Source organism: Triturus cristatus, chromosome 7 (genome assembly GCF_964204655.1).
Source record: "Triturus cristatus chromosome 7, aTriCri1.1, whole genome shotgun sequence".
NCBI lineage: Eukaryota > Metazoa > Chordata > Amphibia > Caudata > Salamandridae > Triturus > Triturus cristatus.
The window spans coordinates 663,522,296-663,541,534 of NC_140590.1; the positions used below are offsets into that span (position 1 = coordinate 663,522,296).

A 19,239-nucleotide genomic window follows, 5' to 3' on the forward strand; every position below is an offset into this window, starting at 1 on the left:
TTCAGCTGTTCTCGTGCTATCATTCTGGCTCTCAGCCACTACCGGCCTCGAACATAGTCAGCTGGAGTTGCAAAGTTCAGCATGCGGTTCCTCCAGCCAGATGATGCAAGCATTCTCTACTGCGCAGAACCAGGAAAAACAAAGCCATCTTGAAACTGGCCACCAGCCAAACTACGATAAACACACACAAAGAAAATATAAATACACAGAAAATAAGTGTTTTCTGTCCCCCCACCCACAAGGGGTAATATTTATCCCCTAAAAACTGTTACCTAGCGGAAAAGCATCCCTCTGCAAGCCATTTAAATGAAGCAAAAACAGCATGCAATGCACAATGTACACTACAACATAGACATGCACTATTACACTATTTAAATGCACAAAATAGATTAAACGTGCGTTTTACACCATTAATTATTATGTTAATCAAACCTGTTAATGCAGAGCATTTCCCACATGTAATGTGTGTGTTTGGTTAATACACAGCAAACAAAATTAATATATTACTTTGTTATGGGGGGTGATTGGTCTGAACGGGGTACACACAAAATCTTCTGTACTCTGCTCCATCATACCCTAACGATATTATTGTAAAGTGTTGCACTTGACATCATTATTGAAGTGCATTTACTGTAGAATTAATGTTAATTTTAATGTTAGTGGTATTTGTAGAGCGCAACTGCTACCCGAAGGTGTCCTGGTGCTGTGTGAAGGTCTGCTGTGGGCTGAGAGTTTTAGAAAAGCCATGTTTTTAATGCTCTCCTGAAGGCCATGAGATTGGACATTTTTCTCATGGATAACAGAAGGGAATTCCAGGGTTTAGCCGCATTAACAACAAAGCTTCTGCCGCTCCAGTTAGCTTTTTTTACCCAGGGTACCCTCACTAGTTTTGCGTCCAAAGAGTGCAGTGCTCTGTTTGGTGTGTACCAGCAGGGACGTTGTTTTAGGAATTCAGGTCCGGTTCCCTGTAGAGCCTTTAAAACCAGACAGAGAGACTTAAATAGAGTCCGTTTCCTGACTGGCAACCAGTGGAGCTTTTTTATTTTGGCTGAGATAGGCTCGTACTTTGGTGTGTCAGTAAGCAGCCTGGCCGCTGCGTTCTGCAGAACCTGTAGTTTATTCACTGATCCTTTGTGGATCGTGAGATAAAGGCTGTTGCAGTAGTCCAATCTGGACATTATAAGTGCAGTGACCACTGTTTGTTGTGCATCTTTTGGAAGAAGTGGCATAATTTTTTTACAAGATTTCATGATATATGATGTTGATGATATAACTGTGTTGACCTGGTCCCTGAAACTCAATTTATCATCTATCCAGACTCCTAGATTTTTCGCCTTCCTAATGGGAGTCGGTAGGGGACCCATATCTTCAGGCCAGCATTTAGGAGTCCAGAAAGTAGGGTCGTTGCCAAACAACACTACCTCAGTTTTCCCAGAGTTAACTTTCAGGCAGTTTTGGGCCATCTGACTCCCTAAGGCTTGCATGCAGTCCCGCAACCTTGACGTTGTTTCCTGAACATCGTCTGGTAGTACGGTCACCACAAGTTGGTTATCATCCGCGTAGGAAGTCAGGGTGAACCCGAAGGACTCAATTAGGGGTGCTAGTGAAGATACGTAAATATTAAAAAGTGTTGGGCTCAAAGATGAACCCTGCGGCACCCCACAAGGCAAGGAGAAGGATTCGGCTTCAAATTCACCGAAGGCCACTGTTTGCATTCTGTCAGCTAGAAATTATTTAATGAGCTTCCAAGCATTACCCCTGACTCCTAACACATCCAATCGGTCTATCAGCAAGATATGATGGACCGTGTCGAATGCTGCAGACAGGTCCAACATGATCAATATGGCCTTCCCCCCTTGGTCCAGGATGGTCCTGATCTCTTCTGTGGATTTCAGGAGCGCCGTTTCTGTACTGTGGCCCACTCTAAACCCGTATTGAGTTGGGTCAAGGGCCTGGGAATCCTGCAGAAATTTATTGAGTTGGGCATTCATATTTTTTTCAATTATTTTTGCCGGGAGTGGAAGACTGGATATTAGTCTAAAATTGTTAGGATCATTAGCATCCATGTTGGGTTTCTTCAGAAGGGGCAGGATTGATGCATGTTTCCAGTCTTTGCTGCTTCCAACCATCTAGTATATGTTCTGGTTGCCTCATTCAGATTGCTAGGTGTTGGGGTAGTAGTAGAGGTTAGTAATGTGTTCAGTTCTCTGCTTCAATTTTATTCTAATCTCTATTATCTGAATATTTTGCTGATGATTTTTGAGCAGTATGGTCTGGCAGAGTGAGTTCAAATATGACTGCTGAGTGGTCGGACCAGATTAAAGGAAGGATGCTCTTAAAGGAAAGCTGCCTATTGTTAGAACAAATGGCGTCTAGCGTGTGACCGGCCTGATGGGTTGCACTGATGATCTTTTGCTCTAGGTTTCCACCCTTCATCAGATCAAGCAGACTAAAAGTATCCGGATCCGAGGGCAGTTCAAGATAGTAGTTAAAATCTCCTAGGATGGTATAGGAGTTTGTGATAATTCCCCTTTCTAGTATGCTGCTTGCATTTATTTAAAATCGTCCTCTTGGGCCAGGTGGTCTATAAATAAGGGCGCCTCTAAAAGTGTAATGGTGAGAGAGTTTGAGACAAAATTCATACTCTTCACATTCCTCAACGTCTAATGGATTGAAGGACGCTGTAATGAATTTGTGATAAATGACCACGAGCCCTCCCCCTTTCTTCTTTTGTCTATTTAGCGTGTAACAGAGAAAGTCTGGGGGTGTGGCTTTTACTAAGTCTGGTCCGGATGCCTGATCCGTCCATGATTCAGTGATGAACAGTACGTGAAAAATTTCCTCTTCAATGAGAGAGGCGATTTGAAGGCTATGTTTTACCAAGGACCTTGCATTGAGGAGGGTGCATTTCAGGACACAGGTGGTGTCCATATTGATTGGTAGCTGTTTGGGACTTGAGTTTGCTATTGGCAGAAACAGAAACTGTGGTATCTTAGTGTTACACCCCGTACAGGTCATTTGATGCTGAGGTTGTACAGCATCTGAGTGCACCTCACAGCAGTTTACAGTGGAAGTAGTTAAATTGAGCTTTCTCAATTCGTTGCTGGAGTACTGTATGTATTTGACCATGCCTGAGGTAATTTTTGCAGGGGGGCTGGCGGTGAGCGCGAAACGAGCGCGGACAGGCGCAGACGGGCTTGCCTTTGGCACGCCTTCGTCTGTTTTAAGTAATGTCAGGGACGTGAGAGCTAGTCCGCTGACCTTGCTACCCCCAAAATGGCTGCCCCAGTGTCGGAAGTCCCGCGATCAACCTGCGGTGAACTTCTAGCCTGAGAACAGAGTGAGTGCAAAGTGCGCAAAATGTAAAACAATTAAAATTAGTTTAAAAAAATGCAGCAGCAAAGAAGTATGCAAAGATAACACTTAGGAGCGATTGCAGTGTAGGACTCTCCCGGCTCAAGCCTCAGGAGGCCTTCACGATGCGCGCTTGTGCCAGCATCTGTTTTAAGTAATGTCAGGGACGTGAGAGCTAATCCACTGACCTTGCTACCCCCAAAATGGCTGCCCCAGCATCGGAAGTCCCGCGATCAACCTGCAGTGGACTTCTAGCCGGAGAACAGAGTGAGTGCAAAGTGCGCAAAATTTAAAACAATTAAAATTCATTTAAAAAATGCAGCAGCAAAGAATTATGCAAAGATAACACTTAGGATCGATTGCAATGTGGGACTCTCCCGGCTCAAGCCTCAGGAGGCCTTCACGAATTAGAGAATTCATAGATACACAGGGTGCCTTAACTTTATTTAATGAACATTTACTATTTAGGTGATTGCATAGAAACCGTCCTTACACTATTAAAATTAATTTGCCTAAGAAAAACAATGGATTTATGAAATGTATGCCCTAATGTTTCACCTTTGCATATATAATGTAGTTCTTAGACATACTTATACACATTTTTTCAAGATTAAATGTGAATCATTGATTTAATACTTTAAGTTATCTGTTTTCCATTTTCTGCATGCATGTCTTTTCCTTGCAGGTATGTTCACATTGCTTATTTAGTTTGAAAATAGATACAACACTGTACTAGTGATAGAGAGAGAGCCTGACAAAAGGACCCCCACAAAGTACATGGGGCCCGATTCACAGTACTAACTTAAGACAAAATCCTAAACTTACTACCATTTTGGTATTCACTGAAGGCACTTACTCATTTTGATATTCACAGAAGGCACTTACTCATTTCGGTATTCACAGAAGTTAGGAGTCCTAACTTTAGGACTCCTAAATGCCTTCTGTGAAAATCGAAAGTCTTAAAGTTAGGATTTTTGTAAGTTTAGGAGTAGTAAAGTTAAGAGTCCTGACTTTAGGACTCCTAAATGCCTTCTGTGAATACCGAAAGTCTTAAAGTTAGGATTTTTCTCAGTTTAGGAGTAGTAAAGTTAGGACTCCTAACTTTAGGACTCCTAAATGCCTTCTGTGAATACCGAAAGTCTTAAAGTTAGGATTTTTCTCAGTTTAGGAGTAGCAAAGTTAGGACTCCTAACTTCTGTGAATACCGAAATGAGTAAGTGCCTTCTGTGAAAACCAAAATGAGTAAGTGCCTTCTGTGAATACCAAAATGGTAGTAAGTTTAGGATTTTGTCTTAAGTTAGTTCTGTGAATCGGGCCCTCTGAGAGCCAGAGCGTCAATTGAAAGTTTCAATTTATTAATGTTTTAATGAGGTTCAGGTAATCAAGGACAATATTGTTCCCATGTTCGGCCTCTGATATTTTGTGAATGTTGCAGCTTATAATGTGAGAATGGAAAAGACAATGAAGTCACTGATGATGCAAACTTTGGAGATTCTGGTAGAGATAACTGTTTGTCATAAGCTATCTACCTAGATCCCAGAAGATTCCAATGGGATGGTGATGGTAGTTCCTGAATCCTCCAGAGATTTGCCCTCAGTTTACAGAGGAAGACACTGCTCTGGTGGCAAAGCCCAGGTTGAAAGGGGTTGGGATGAAGAGAGCGTTTAGAGTCAAATATGCTGTGGCTCGTCTACTCAACTCAACAGCAACACTACAGCAGGCATTCACACCAGTCTCATGAATGGTACCAGTAGATATGGTACCTATAAACAAACAGATAATAAGTATTTTGTCAGGTATTAACTCTATCTTTAAACCCCTTCCGTGTGTTGGATGGCTGGGTGCCGTCTGTCCATCAATTGTTCTTTTTGCATTTGTCACCCGGAGTGAGACAGATATGCCCAGTCCCGTGCTCTTCATGCCACTGGAGTTAAGCTAGCCTGCTCCCAGGATGCTTGGTTCCAGACCAGGGAGGACCTGGCCTGGCATTTCGGGCTGTACTGTTCCCATAGGGAGCAGGGTCAAGACTGATTTGCGTATGGCTGGGTTCAAACTTGAATGGAATGGGGAAGGAAAAAATGATGGATTTCAGCCCAGATCTCTGTACTGGGATGAATGTATAACATTGTTCTGCATTCTGTCCATCAATTGTTCCTTTTGCACATTGGGTGCATGAGTCTGACGGCTCCCGGCTGTCATAGCACCCACCCACGGGGAAGCGCTGGCGCTCTTCCGTGAACCGCCCATCCGGTTTCTGCCACCGGGGAAGGCAACGGAAGCCCTTCCGCTGCCCCCGATCCCTCTCCATGTCATCCAATGATGTCAGCGCACACCGCCCGCCAATGTGATTTGATGCCATCGGACCTGCTGGAAGCCATTTGCTTCCAGCACGTCGAGGGAGAAGGTGAGTTTCTCCCTGGGGAGGGAGGGGGGTTTGATCCAAAGAGGCATCGGGAGTTAGGAAAGGGGTTTCCTTTCCCTCGATGTCTCTTTAGAGCATTCCTGCTGCACGATCGTGCATGGGGCCGCGATCATGCAGCAGGAACACCCACTATACACCAGGGATTTTTGCCTAAAAGGGTGCAGACCTATAAAGCCACTGGACACCAGGGCTTTTATTCAATGTTGTTTTTGGTTGCTCCCTCTTTAGAGAGTGAATATTTTTGCTGTTTCTGCAACCCTTGGGCCCACCTCTCCCTCAGCTTGGATGGTTGTTTGTGTGTGGACTGGTCCATTATTTGCTTATGTGATTGCAATGTTTTATTTCTCCTTTTTATTCTAGTGCAAAGCTTTGATTCCTGTTTGCAGTTTCAGCAGTGGTTGATCTGCAGTTTGCGTAGTTGCATGTGTTTGATAAGAAAAACATTTTTGTTGTGCTTACTCCAAATGAGTATTATTGTCATGCATGAATGAATTTTTTGTAAGTGGTGTCTTAATAGCAGCATACTTATATTTTGAGCGTGAAATTCTTTGTGGATTTGTGCACAATGTGTACTGCGTTATCTTATGTGTAATTTCTTTTATTTTTATTTTTTAGTGGGATATTGTTGGTCCTTGCTGGGTCTGTGCAGAGCAGGTTGTGGTGAGTCTAGCTGTTTCTGGCAAGTGGGTGTTATCGTTTTGGAGTACATAGGTCTTTGTGATAAAGCCACATTTTGTTTATTACTTCTTTTACAAAGTGTTTGTTTTTGTTGACTTGTTTGTCAAGTTACCTTTATTAGTAAGTGTTAGACCAGACACCATTGGCATGGGTTTCCCCTGTATTTTTTGCCTTTTTGCTTTCTGTGTTTTGATGTGTGTTGGAGTTCATTTTGCTGGTCTAGATGCTTTGGGCACTTTGCCACTGCTGTTCAGTGCCAATGTGCAAGCGCTCCCTCTGTAAATTATTGTTATAGAGTATTGATTCCATGATTGTGATATTTGGTTTACTATTAAGTCCCTAGTACTGTGCACTGTGTGTGCATAGGGCCTGTAAACCAAATGCTGCTAGTGGGCTTACAGCACTGATTGTGCCAACCGCACAAGCAGCCTTTCAAAGGTAACTCAGAACTACTTCTGCAGTGTCTTGGTGCAGTCTAGTATTGCCATGTCATCTTGGCAAGTGCACCCACTTGCCAGGCCCTAACCTTCCTTTACCTTACATGTAAGTCACCTCTAAAGTAGGTACAAGGTACCCCTGTGAGCAGGGTGCAGTGTCTGTGAAAGGTAGGACATGCCCTGATGTGTGTGTCATGTCCTGATAGTGAAATACTGCCAATTTTGTTTTTCACTATTGCTAGGCTATCTATCCCTTAGGATAGAATGGGGAGTCAACTCATAACATCTTATAACTGCCCATGGGAACAAGTTAGGAAAATGGAGTTCAGTATGCCTGAATTCAGACTATAAAAAGTACATCTATAGTAAAGATGTTTTTTATCAGCTGTGGGCGGAGTACGCGGAGTGGCACTCCGTGAAGTTTCACGGAGTAAAAAAACTCAGTAGATCTGTGCTCTGCCCCAGTCCCACACCCAATTTTAAAAAAGACAAAAACCCCACTTACCTGCTCCCTGGCATCTGCGTGCTGCACTCCTCCTCGCTGTGGTGTCTCCTCCTCGCCCCAGTCCTCCTCCTCTTTGCCGGTCACATGCCCCTATGTTTTATGTCTTGCGTGGACTGTGGATGTGCAGTCCACACAAGATGTAAAACATAGGGGTTTGCAACAAGGACGGCGGTGAGGAGCAGACACCACAACAAGGAGGTGGGCGGCCTGCAGATGCCAGAGAGAAGGTAAGTGTTTTTTTGTCTTTTTTTGGACTGTGGCACAGGGGCTAAGGGGATAACTCCGCTCCACCACGGAGTCAGAGTTTTGCCTCAACTCCGCGTTCCCTAACGGAGCGCGGAGTTAGTAAAACTCCGCTGGTAGAGCAGAGTACGCCGCCTGGGCTTCATTTTTATATTGTGTGTTTGAAAATACCACTTTTAGAAAGCTATAGCCATCCTGTGTGCCTCTGCTAGGTTTGTGTATTGACTGTCTGGTTTTGGAGTGGCACGGGCTGGGGATGTGCGTTTTGTTCAGACAGCCACTTGGGAGGGTGAGGTGTGTCCTGCCTTTCCAGGGTGAATCAGGGCTGGGCTGAATATACCTGGGCTGCATTTAGAGTAGGGGGAGGAGATTTCTTTCACACCTGAATAGGCCTGGTCTGCCTTGGACAATGCTGTCTCCACCTTCTGCTAAACCGCTACACCAGAGAGGAAAGAACCAGTTTTGGCTGAGCACAGACACTCTCTGCCTCCAGAGAACAGAGGATTTTGTACTATCAAAAGTGGGGCCCAGACCCCTGAAATTTAGATCACTTTTGGACTTCAAGCGGAACCTCTGCCAAGGAGAAGAGCTGGAAGAAACTGGAGGGGGAGTACTGCCCCTTTCCTGTGTGCCTTCTGGGGTTGGCCTGCAGTAACGTTTTCTGCCAAGGAGAGGAACTGTGTGTGTATCCTGCTTGAGAAAGTATCTCCAAGGGCTTGGAAGTGGAGCTTGCCCCCTGTTCAAGAGGTCTCAGGAACAGCAAAGACCTCACCATCCTTCTGGGCACTGTCTCTGGAACTGCTAGTTTCATTCGCCGCAGAAGAAAAGGTCAACCCACTCAGTCACCGAGTTCGTTGCAGAATTCCGTGTCCTGAAGGCCCCACAGAATCCACCGCCACACTTCTCACTGTGTCCTTGGTCTCACTGATACCATCTTGACGATGGTCACCGAGCTCTTGCTCGTACCATGTCCTGTGGACACCGCATTCCGCACTGCCTCGCTTCACCCTGCCTGGACATCATCTACACCGTTGCTGCTCAACTGGAACATCAACCGGCTCCGTCGATTGTGATATATAATTTTGATGTCTCCGCAATGCTTGTTGGGCTCTTCCCTGCCACGGGTTCTTGGCCCACCTAAACAAGTGAGGTGCCATTTTTATCAGGAGACCTAGGGAAACGCTGGGTGGGAGGAAATTTGTGTCATCCCGGTGTTCTCAGAACTTTCCCACACAAAAACATGAGAAAAATATGCTTTATTCAGCTAATTTTTAGGTTTTCAGGGGATTATGGATAGGAAAATATTGGGGGATCCACGCAATCCATTGCTCCCTCTACTCCCCCAGGAGTCTAGTTTTCAGAAATGTCTGGGTTTGGTAGGTTTCCCTGGATGACTGCCGAGCTAGGGACCAAAAACCCAGGTGCCCTTCTTGCAAAACCAGGTCATTTTGTGATGGAAAGTTTTGATACCTTGACAATACGTTTTGGGCCCTTACCTGTCGTTGGTACTTGGCCCACCCACACAAGTGGGTAGAAGTTTGTGGATCCCCACAGATTCCAGAACTTTCCTTCACAGAAATTTGATGAAAAAGTGTTTTTTTGACAAAGTTTGAGGTTTGCAAGGGATTTTGAGTAACAGAACCTAGTGAGAGCTACACAAGTCACATCATCCTGGATTACCCTGGGTGTCTAGTTTTAAAAAATGTACAGATTTGCTAGGTTTCCCTAGGTGCTGGCTGAACTAGGATCTAAAATCCACAGCTAGACACATTGTGAAAAAAAGTCCTTTTTCACTGGAATAATGTGATGTGTCCATGTTGCATTTTGTGCCGTTTTCTGGTGTGGGCACTAGGCCTACCCACACATATGAGGTACTTGGAGACTTGGGAAATGCTGGGTGGGTGGAAATTAATGGCTCCCCACAGATTCCAAAACTTTCCATCACAGAAATGTGAGGATTTTTTATTTTCAAATTTTTAAGTTTGTAAGGGATTCTGGGTAACAGAACCTGGTGAGAGCCACACAAGTCACCCCACCCTGGTTTCCCCTGGATGTCTAGTTTTCAAAAAGTTCCAGGTTTGTTTGGTAAGTTTTTCCCAGCTGCCGGCGAGCGAGGGAAAAATGTGATGTGCCCATGTTGCCTTTTGAGCTGTTTTATGTCACAGGCACTAGGCCTACCTACACCATTTTTATCAGGAAATTTGGGGGAATGCTGGGTGGGTGGAAGTTTGTGGCTCCCACAGATTCCAGAACCTTCCATCACAGAGATGTGAGGAATATCTGCGTTTTTTAATTTTTTTTACAAAGTTTGAGGTTTGTAAGGGATTCTTGGTAACAGAACCTGGAGAGAGCCAAACATGTCCCCCATCCTGGGTTCCCCTGGATGTCTATTTATAAAAAATTTACATGTTTTAAAGGTTTCCCCAGGTGCCAGCTGAGCTAAGGTCCAACATCCACAGCTAGACACACTGCAAAAAAAGGGTTTGTTTTCACTGGAAAAATGTTATGTGCCCATGTTGTGTTTTAGGCCGTTTCCTGTCACAGGCACTAGGCCTACCCACACAAGTGAGATACCATTTTTATCAGGAGACTTAGGGAAACCCATGATTGTAGAACAAGTGTTATTATCTATTGACTTTCTATGCATTTCTGCCTTCCAAATGTAAGTCAATGTGTGTAAAAGAAGTCACTTTGAAAAATGTCTTCTAATTCACATGCTAGTGTGGGTACCCACAATTTCAGAGATGTGAAAATAACTACTGCTTCTAAACTCTATATTTTGTTCCCATTTTGGAAATACATCGGTGTCCTTGATACCTATTTTTCACTCTTTTTATTTTACCAAATGAATTGCAATATACCGGTACACAATTCAAACCCGTTGCAAGGTGCAGCTCAGTTTTTGTCTCTGGTTACTTCAGGTTCTTGGTGAACCAACAAATCCTTATATCACCACATCCAGAAGGGTCCAGTGGATGTAACAGTATATTATTTTTAAAAAGATGCCATACTTAGGAGAATATACTGGTCAAAACTTTGGCACAACAGCTGTTTTCTTTCAACTCAATATCCAAATCTTTTTATTTCAACTGTTAGTTTCTATAGGAAAACCTTGAGGGATCTACACAAATGACCCCTTATCAGAATATTATCTGCTTCTCTGAAATGATTAGCTTTCCAGGATTGATTAGTGCTTTCACCCCCATTTTTACCACTAACTGGAAGATGGTTGAAAGCAAGAGAAATAGTAAAAATAGGCGATGTCCCAGTAAAATGACAAAACTGTGTAGAACATTTTGTCCCTGAAAGCTGGGAAGATGGTGATTTCAGCACTACAAACAGTTTGTTCATACCATTTGCAGGGAAAAAAACAGATGCTTTCTTCTGCAGCACTTTTTCCCCATTTATAAAACAAAAAGGTTTGCTGTTTTTGCTAATTTCTGGGCTCCTTCCAGGGGAATCCACAAACCCTGGGTACCTTTAGAATCCTCAGGGTGTTGGAAGAAAAGGACACAAATTTGGCATTGATACCTTATGTGGACAAAACGCTACAGAGCCTAATCGCAAACTACCCCAAATATCCCAAAAAATGCTCAGCACATGGGGGAAAAGACATAGCAGCGAAGGGGTTGAGGTATCACCTCACAAAAGCTTTTCAAATCTCAAACAACGTTTAGTTTTGTAATTGTTCTGTTTTCATTTAGATTGTCCGTAGCGGCCCCTTCTTCACAGTTCTCAAAACAGAAGTGAGTATGATTTCAGCATCAAATGCAAAAGCAAAGTTGGATGGGGTTAGCTCCACCTTAGTCCTTTCTGGGAGAGCCCTGCCAACAGTGTGTACAAGTTGAACAAAAACCCTGGTTACCTTTGTTTGCAACACAATCTTACGACTGAGTTCAGCGTGTAGTAAAATCAAGTCTGTTAACACGTCTCTTCTTTTCCTCTTCTTCTTTTTTCCATTCAGGTGTGAGACTTATGCAGGACTTTCTTTGCAGTAAGATCAAAGCGGGAAGATCAAGGGAGCTGGCAAGACAGAGTCCTGGAAGCTGGGAAGCAGGTAAGTGGCAGGTGAAGAGGCAAAGTGAAGGGGTGGAGTGTGGATGTTCTTTCAATATGACTGCTTTAGAACGTTCATAAAGGTCACATTCTAATTGTTTGTAACAAGGAACAGGTGCAGATAATTAACTTGAAGAGGCAGCTTTCTTGAAGGTGCTTTAGAATGTTCAGAAAGGTTGCATTCTTAATTACTGAAAGCAAGGAACAGGTACAGATGATTAACTTGATGAGACAGTCTTTCAGAAGGTGTTTTAGAATTTTCACAAAGGTCACATTCTTATTGCTTACAGCAAGAAACTGGTGCGTGGGATTAATTTGATGAGGGCCGTCTTCTGGAAGGTTCACGTTGAGGTCATTTATGGCTGTTGCTTGATGATTATTCTGGTAGATTTTCTTGATGTTTCTGTGGTGCCTGAAACCACATCTTGGACATGCATGGTAAAACATTTTTAAAAAATGTAAGCTTTTTAAAACAAACCGCAGTACACCAGCTGCAGCTAACTATTACCAACAACATGTAATATGGTAAAGTTAGGGTACAGGATGTTTGTTCATTTATAAATGTTGGTAGGAATGACATGAGGGATGCCGGTATATTGTAAAAGTCGAGAGAGGTGCGCTGTGGCAGGAATCATGGCACGGTTATTCACACTGTCTGAGGTTACGCTACGTTCCTTTAGACTAGTAGAGGTGCAGACCTCTATGCTTTCCCTTTTATTCTTTTACTGAATGTGGCTTAGGCTAACACTTATTTCCCTGTCCCAAGAAGACTCTGGAGTGACCTTCTGAAATCATGGCACCTTCCCCTACTTCCCTGCATTTATCCAATTTTTCTGCAATTCCCTGATTTTTTAGATCCCCTTAGGTTATTGAACTATCCTCCTTAGTTTGGACTTTGACTTAGATTATTTTAGACTTTACTCCTGTATAGAACAGAGAATCAGAAACTCTTTTCTAAGCACCAAATTCTGTTGCTGATTGTTTGTATTGCTGTAACTGAACTTTTTGTTTGTCTAATACAGGTACGCCTAAACTTCTTTAGGAGGTTGGGTTTCCTGGTTGTTATTCTGCACATTTATAGCATAGTGATAAAATGTGTTCATCTCAACCTAACTGCTAGCTTGTAATAAACCTTTTGAACTATTGTCACTGGTTTCTGGTCCTTAATGGGTAACTAATGGGCCATTTAAATTGATTGATTGGATACTAACTCCTTTTCCTCTCAGTTACCTGAAAAAGATCCATTGGATAAGCAATGGTATGAGGATTGGCCCAGTACTGCATCACTTGTAATCTCGATTCAGCCAGTGACTCCTTTTACCAACTGAATTCAGATTTGAAACTGACTCAAAATTATGATGTTGATGTGACAGAAAACACTCAAATTACATAAAGACATTTGTTGTCGAGCAATACATATATTACATGTAGATCATGAAAAGCAGAGAAGTAATGCTATTTCCAATTCTGATTCGCTGAATATAATTCAAAATCTTGTGCCTGTCAGGTGTGGCATCGCAGGACATTGTTCACAAGCTTGACACAGTTCTGATATTCCAAATATAACAGTGTCAGCTACAACACTAAAATACAATAACAGCCCCAACTGAACACATTAGCCAAAGCAAAGCACACACATCCTTCAAAGGTCAGAGGCAATCCGGCTCAGAAATCCAAATGAGTTTGGCATCACCGAGATCACAACAATAGTAGCTATTATAACAAACAATCACAGCCCAACAGAGAACAGATTGGCATAATAAGTCAAACACACACACACACACAAACCATTCACTGAGGTCGTAACAACACTCCACTGTTCATAAAACAATATAACACGTCTTGACATGACATAAAATACTAAATATTAAACCAATACTTAAGCTGGGCAATGCAAACACCAGTCCTCCCTGATTACATGTTCCTGAATTGATAAAGACCTCATACAACGCACCCTAGCCATTTTAACACACATGCAATCAAACATGGATATGGAAGAAGCATGATAACCACATCCACACAACTGACTATCCAACTCATGAAGTACAACTACACTGTGAGGCCAACTAATGACACTGCAATGCTAAGAAAATCTGTATAAGATAGCATAAGAAAGCCAAAATCACTTGTATGGTAAATGAAACAGTACCTTACCTCTAAACGTATTATGCACCCAAGTAATGGAAGGACGGGCAGGAAAACACTGAGAAGAATAGGAATTAAATAGGGCAATACTCTATGAACAGCCGCTACGATCTCGATTATGAATCCAATCACAGAAACCTAGAAAAAAGAAAAAGAAATAAGTCTCCACATGAACAAATATCTATGTCCAAATAACTTAATAGTCATTTCATTATGATTATTCTGCATTCTTATTTCATATGAGTAACCACAATTTAGCCTTAAAAAAGATAAGCTCTAGGCATTTGTGAACAATTTAAAATTGTGAATTTTGTTATTCTGGATAAGGCAATTTATTAAGAGTAATTTTTATTAAGAGTAATATTCATTGCTCTCCAAACCCAGCTCTTCATTACCACATTATTTACTCATTGAAGCAAGTCTCTTTACAAACGGTAAATACTGTGAAATTCTAGTTACAAATTACTTTGAAAACATTGCTGTTCTTCCAGGTCTCTTGCTGATACTGTTAACACTCTAAATAGAGGATTGATGCACAGGAACTAAGCTGCCTAATTTCTTTTTTAGAAATGGCATGTTTTTGAAAGTCACAAAACATGAAATTAAGATCATTATAGAAGGCAAAAAGTCTGATATTCAAATCTTTGCAAATTAGCATTTAAATCAAAATTAAATAATGTAAGAGGATCAACATAAGTTCTACATCCAAGTAAAGTAAATAGCCAAATCCAAAATATAGTTCAGCAAGTGCACGGACATAGTTTGCCTCAATTTAAAAGACAAATAAGTATGAACCAAAAGGCAGACTAGTGCAGAGTCTGAACAGTTAGGAAGGCAGGAAAACGCCTTTCAAGTTTAAAATGAGTAAGCATAATGTTTTATACAGTTTTGGAAATAGAGCTGCACTGTTTAACATTGTTTGAATGACACACTTAGGGGGTGATTACGATGGCGTAACAATCGCCACTGCCGTGCCGGCGGTTGCGACCGTCACGCCATCGTAACGTGAATTACCCACCACCATATTACGATGGCGGTGGGTATCGCGGCAGACGGAAAGTCTGTCTGCCTCTTTTCCGCCGGTCTGCTATCGTTATGATTGCTGGCCGGGCGGAGCTGGGGCTCAAATATGGTGGCGGTGCCTAGCAGACACCGCCATCCATATTATGATGTGTAGATTTCAAGGCCTTTCCATGGCGGCGATGCCCCCATGGAAAGGCTTGCGGGGACTTGCTTTGGGGGTCCGTTGCACACCCCCGGGAGGGCGGTGGGGTGCACTTGGGGGGTACCTATGGCACCCCCTACCTGTCCATGCACAAGGCGGTGCCTGCCACATTGTGCATGGAAATGCACAACATGGAATTTTACCATTGCAGCAGGTACTGCAGCCAGCAGCATCCGCAGCAATGTTAAAATGCCAGATGTGACCGCCACCATGGTGATCGCATCATGATCAAGGTTGCGGGACTGTGGTAGGATGGCGCATCCTAATAGGCCCTAAAGGCTGGATTAACAAAGATATATGTGATTTAACAATGACTGTTCAAATACACAAGATACATGAAACAAGTTACTGCAAGTAAACACATGGGGCCCGATTCACAGAATTAACTTAAGACAAAATCCTAAACTTACTACTTTTGGTATTCACAGAATGCACTTACTACTTTTGGTATTCACAGAATGGATTTACGACTACTAACTTTACGTCCGCACTCGGGCCGGAAATTCCGGCCCGGAGGCGGGGCTTCCGGGCCGGAGGTGGAGCTTCTGGCCCAGAGGTGGGGATTCCGGCCAGTGGCAGAGATTTAGCCATGGCCAAAATCTCCACCTCTGGGCCGGAAGCTCCGCCTCCGGCCCGGAAGCCCCGCCTCCGGGCCGGAATTTCCGGCCCGAGTGCGGACGTTAAGTTAGTAGTCGTAAATCCATTCTGTGAATACCAAAAGTAGTAAGTGCATTCTGTGAATACCAAAAGCAGTAAGTGCATTCTGTGAATACCAAAATGGTAGTAAGTTTAGGATTTTGTCTTAAGTTAGTTCTGTCAATCGGGCCCTTACTTTGCTGCATAATAATATGTTTTGCGTGCATAGGGAATAAAATAAATGTTTGTGGGCCCGATTCACAGAATTAACTTAAGACAAAATCCTAAACTTACTACTTTTGGTATTCACAGAATGCACTTACTACTTTTGGTATTCACAGAATGCACTTACTACTTTTGGTATTCACAGAATGGACTTACGACTACTAACTTTACGTCCGCACTCGGGCCGGAAATTCCGGCCCGGAGGCGGAGCTTCCGGCCCGTAGGCGGGGCTTCTGGGCTGGAGGCGGAGCTTCCGGCCCGGAGGCGGAGATTTTGGCCATGGCTAAATCTCCGCCACTGGCCGGAATCCCCACCTCCGGGCCGGAAGCTCCGCCTCCGGCCGGAAGCTCCGCCTCCGGACGGAAGCTCCGCCTCCGGCCGGAAGCTCTGACTCCGGGCCGGAAGCTCCGCCTCCGGGCCAGAATTTCCGGCCCGAGTGCAGACGTAAAGTTAGTAGTCGTAAATCCATTCTGTGAATACCAAAAGTAGTAAGTGCATTCTGTGAATACCAAAAGTAGTAAGTGCATTCTGTGAATACCAAAAGTAGTAAGTTTAGGATTTTGTCTTAAGTTAATTCTGTGAATCGGGCCCACCGTGTTTAAGTATCCTAACATACAATAATACATTCAGAGCATAAATGGCTCAGATAAGGCAATATGGTGGCTGCTTGAGGACGGCTGTTTCTATCATCCCGTATGCCCAGCCCATTGCTCTGAATGATGTTTCCACAGCGAACGCTGACAGGGGATGAGGTCAGGCATCAGCTTCCCCAGTGCCTTGTTGGGTGTCTGGCTAGCTTATCGCACCTGAAGGTAGCTTGGCCTGAGAGCAAACCCACTGGGCAGCTGGTGCTACTAGCTTACAGAGGACAAAACAGGCATCAGCAATGCCTCTGCCGAGAATGACAAGAGCTTTAAAGAGCCATGGGAGCAACACGACTGGAGCCAGCCCAAAGAAAATCAGATCATATTGAGGCAAAAAAAAGTTGTGGAGAAGAGGAGACTGGAGCCAAAGGTGATGGGGCCTGCAGTGGCAGGGGCTTTGGAACCTGGGAGAATATGTTGAAAAAGCCCATGCAAGCGGTGACTTTGAAATCGGATTCATATGTGGCAAATGCTTCTGAAACCGCAGCAGCCTCAGCTCCCCAGATAAGCAAGAAACCTAAGTGGTTTAATGTGGTGGAAAAGACACTTCGAGAGGGAGGAACTGAACTTTCTCTGTCAGGGAAACAAGTAACGGTGGCTGGAAGTTTGAAGAAGCAAGTAGAGCCTCTCGCCTCATAAGATACAATATTAACACGAGTAACTGGGGGAAACGGTTCTGAGATGGTGAAAGAGGAGGCTATACCTTGGTACTGACTGCAGAGTTAAATTCTGAGAGGAAAACGAGAGAGGACAATGAGCAGTAAACCAAACTTCAGCACGGTCCTCCTACTGTCATCTCCAAAGGGTGTTTTGATATTGATTTGAGGATAAGTTTTTCTCATTACCAGATCACTCTGGCTTGTCAGCTGATGAGAGCGATGAGAGAGACAATACTTTATGGGCCCAATTACGAGTTTGGCGGTGCAGCGTCGGGCCCACCCTGCTGCTGCACTGCCAAACCCGCAGAGAGACCGCCTGGCAGATTACGAGTGTTACTCGTGTCTGGTGGGCTTTTTTTGGCATTCTCAAGGGGGGTGCCTTTAAAAACAGGCACTGCAATGGAAGCGTCAAAAACAGTTCCTGCAAAGGCATGGACGCAAAAGTCCATGCCATGCAGGAACTGCTCTACAGGGTGCAGAGGCAGAGGCCCCCTTAGTTTGCTCTCTGCCAGGGTTTACATGGCGGAGGAACCGCCATGTAAACCCTGGCAGAGAGGCAACTCCTAATATGATTGGCGGGACCGTGGCGGTCCCGCCAAGCATATGGATGGCACCTGACCACCTCAACAGCACCGGGGAATGGCTGCGGTGGGGCTGTGGCGGTCCCACAGCCCATCTCATAATCGGGCATTGGGTAAATCACCGCTGCTCACCTGTGAGTCTGGCAGTCCTTGGATGTCCAGAACTCGTAATCGGTCCCTAAGTAGCTAAAATAGTCGGGAGTGAGACAGTAGGATATATATCCAGAGGCTTCCAGCTATGGTATTACCACAGTAAGAGGGAAGAAAGCAACTCTGCAAGAAAGCTCTAAAATGGATCTGAAGAGGCTTCCCTGGGATTACTCTGCCTCGCCATCCTTAGAAGTGGGTCAGGGAAGTGAGCGTGTAGCATTTGGAGATCCGGAGACAGTTTTATTAAAGGTAATATCCCAAAGTATATTGGCACATTGGGAAGAAACCCGCATTAAAAGATGCAGAACACAATCAGCTTGTTGAAGGATGCAAGGGGCCATTTGGAGGGTTGCACAAGCCTGTTCTGAATTTATGGAAAGAATGGGGGAAGATGAAGAGAGGATTGTGAGTTTGGAGAGCAGGGCACTAACTCATAAAAAGCAACTGAGACTTTAGAAGCCCAGATGGCGGATACCCAATGGAAATTGGAAAATTTTGAGAATAGTTTAAGACGTAATAATTTGAGAGTTTTGGGGAATTCCAGAGAGCCAGGAGGGAGAGGATGTCCACAAGTATGTGGATGGGCATTTTAAGGGTGCCTTTCAAAAGCTGGGTAGTAGGGATTGGGATCAGGAAGACCAACGGGCACACAGATTCCCCATAAAGCAGCCTGCGCGGACCTTTCAGGAAGAGGCAAAACCCAGAGCAATACTGATTTACCTAGGAAATATTTTACTGCAACAGGCAAAATCAGACCATGCTCGCCCACATAGGAAACGTTCACTGGAGGGCTGTATGTTTTTTGTTACGCCTGACTTCTGTCATTTCACTGATCAACGCTGCTGGCAGTTGCACTGGTTAATACAACCTTTTCACGCTAAAGGAGCTCAGGTTCACTTAGTTTACCTGGGCTAAATTTAAGGTGGTCTGGTGCGAACAATTTAATTTTTATACATTCAAGATTGAGGCAAAGGAGTTTACAGATAGCCTGGGTTCAGGCTACAAATGGTAGTAGGATTGGCTCTCTCATGGCGATAATGATAATGTAAGCCAAGCTAGGTAGTAGGGTCGAGGCAGTCTTCCTATGCACATGGTATGTGGCCTCTTGGAGGATTTTTAGAGTGTGGTGTTCTGAACATTTTCGGTTGGGGAACGGGATAAGAGTGAATCATGTTAGGTGACTGGGGCTGGGCATACTGGGGGGAGCAGTACTCCATCACAGGACCTAGTTGGTCCAATTGCTTTCAGGAAGTGGCAGCGGTAGGGGGTGGGTAGGGAG

At 44.1% G+C, this 19,239-nt stretch overlaps 1 protein-coding gene across 5 annotated transcripts in view; it reads right to left on the minus strand.

The window, feature by feature from the left end:
- Positions 1-19,239, minus strand: part of LOC146810317 (ATP-binding cassette sub-family A member 10-like) — a 1,555,322-nt gene that overhangs the window by 261,335 nt on the left and 1,274,748 nt on the right. For all 5 annotated transcript variants that reach the window (XM_085617313.1, XM_085617310.1, XM_085617311.1 and 2 more), the window contains one exon: positions 13,850-13,978. In XM_085617313.1, coding sequence (XP_085473439.1) covers positions 13,850-13,978 — 129 coding nt within the window. The remainder of the gene's footprint in view (positions 1-13,849; positions 13,979-19,239) is intronic.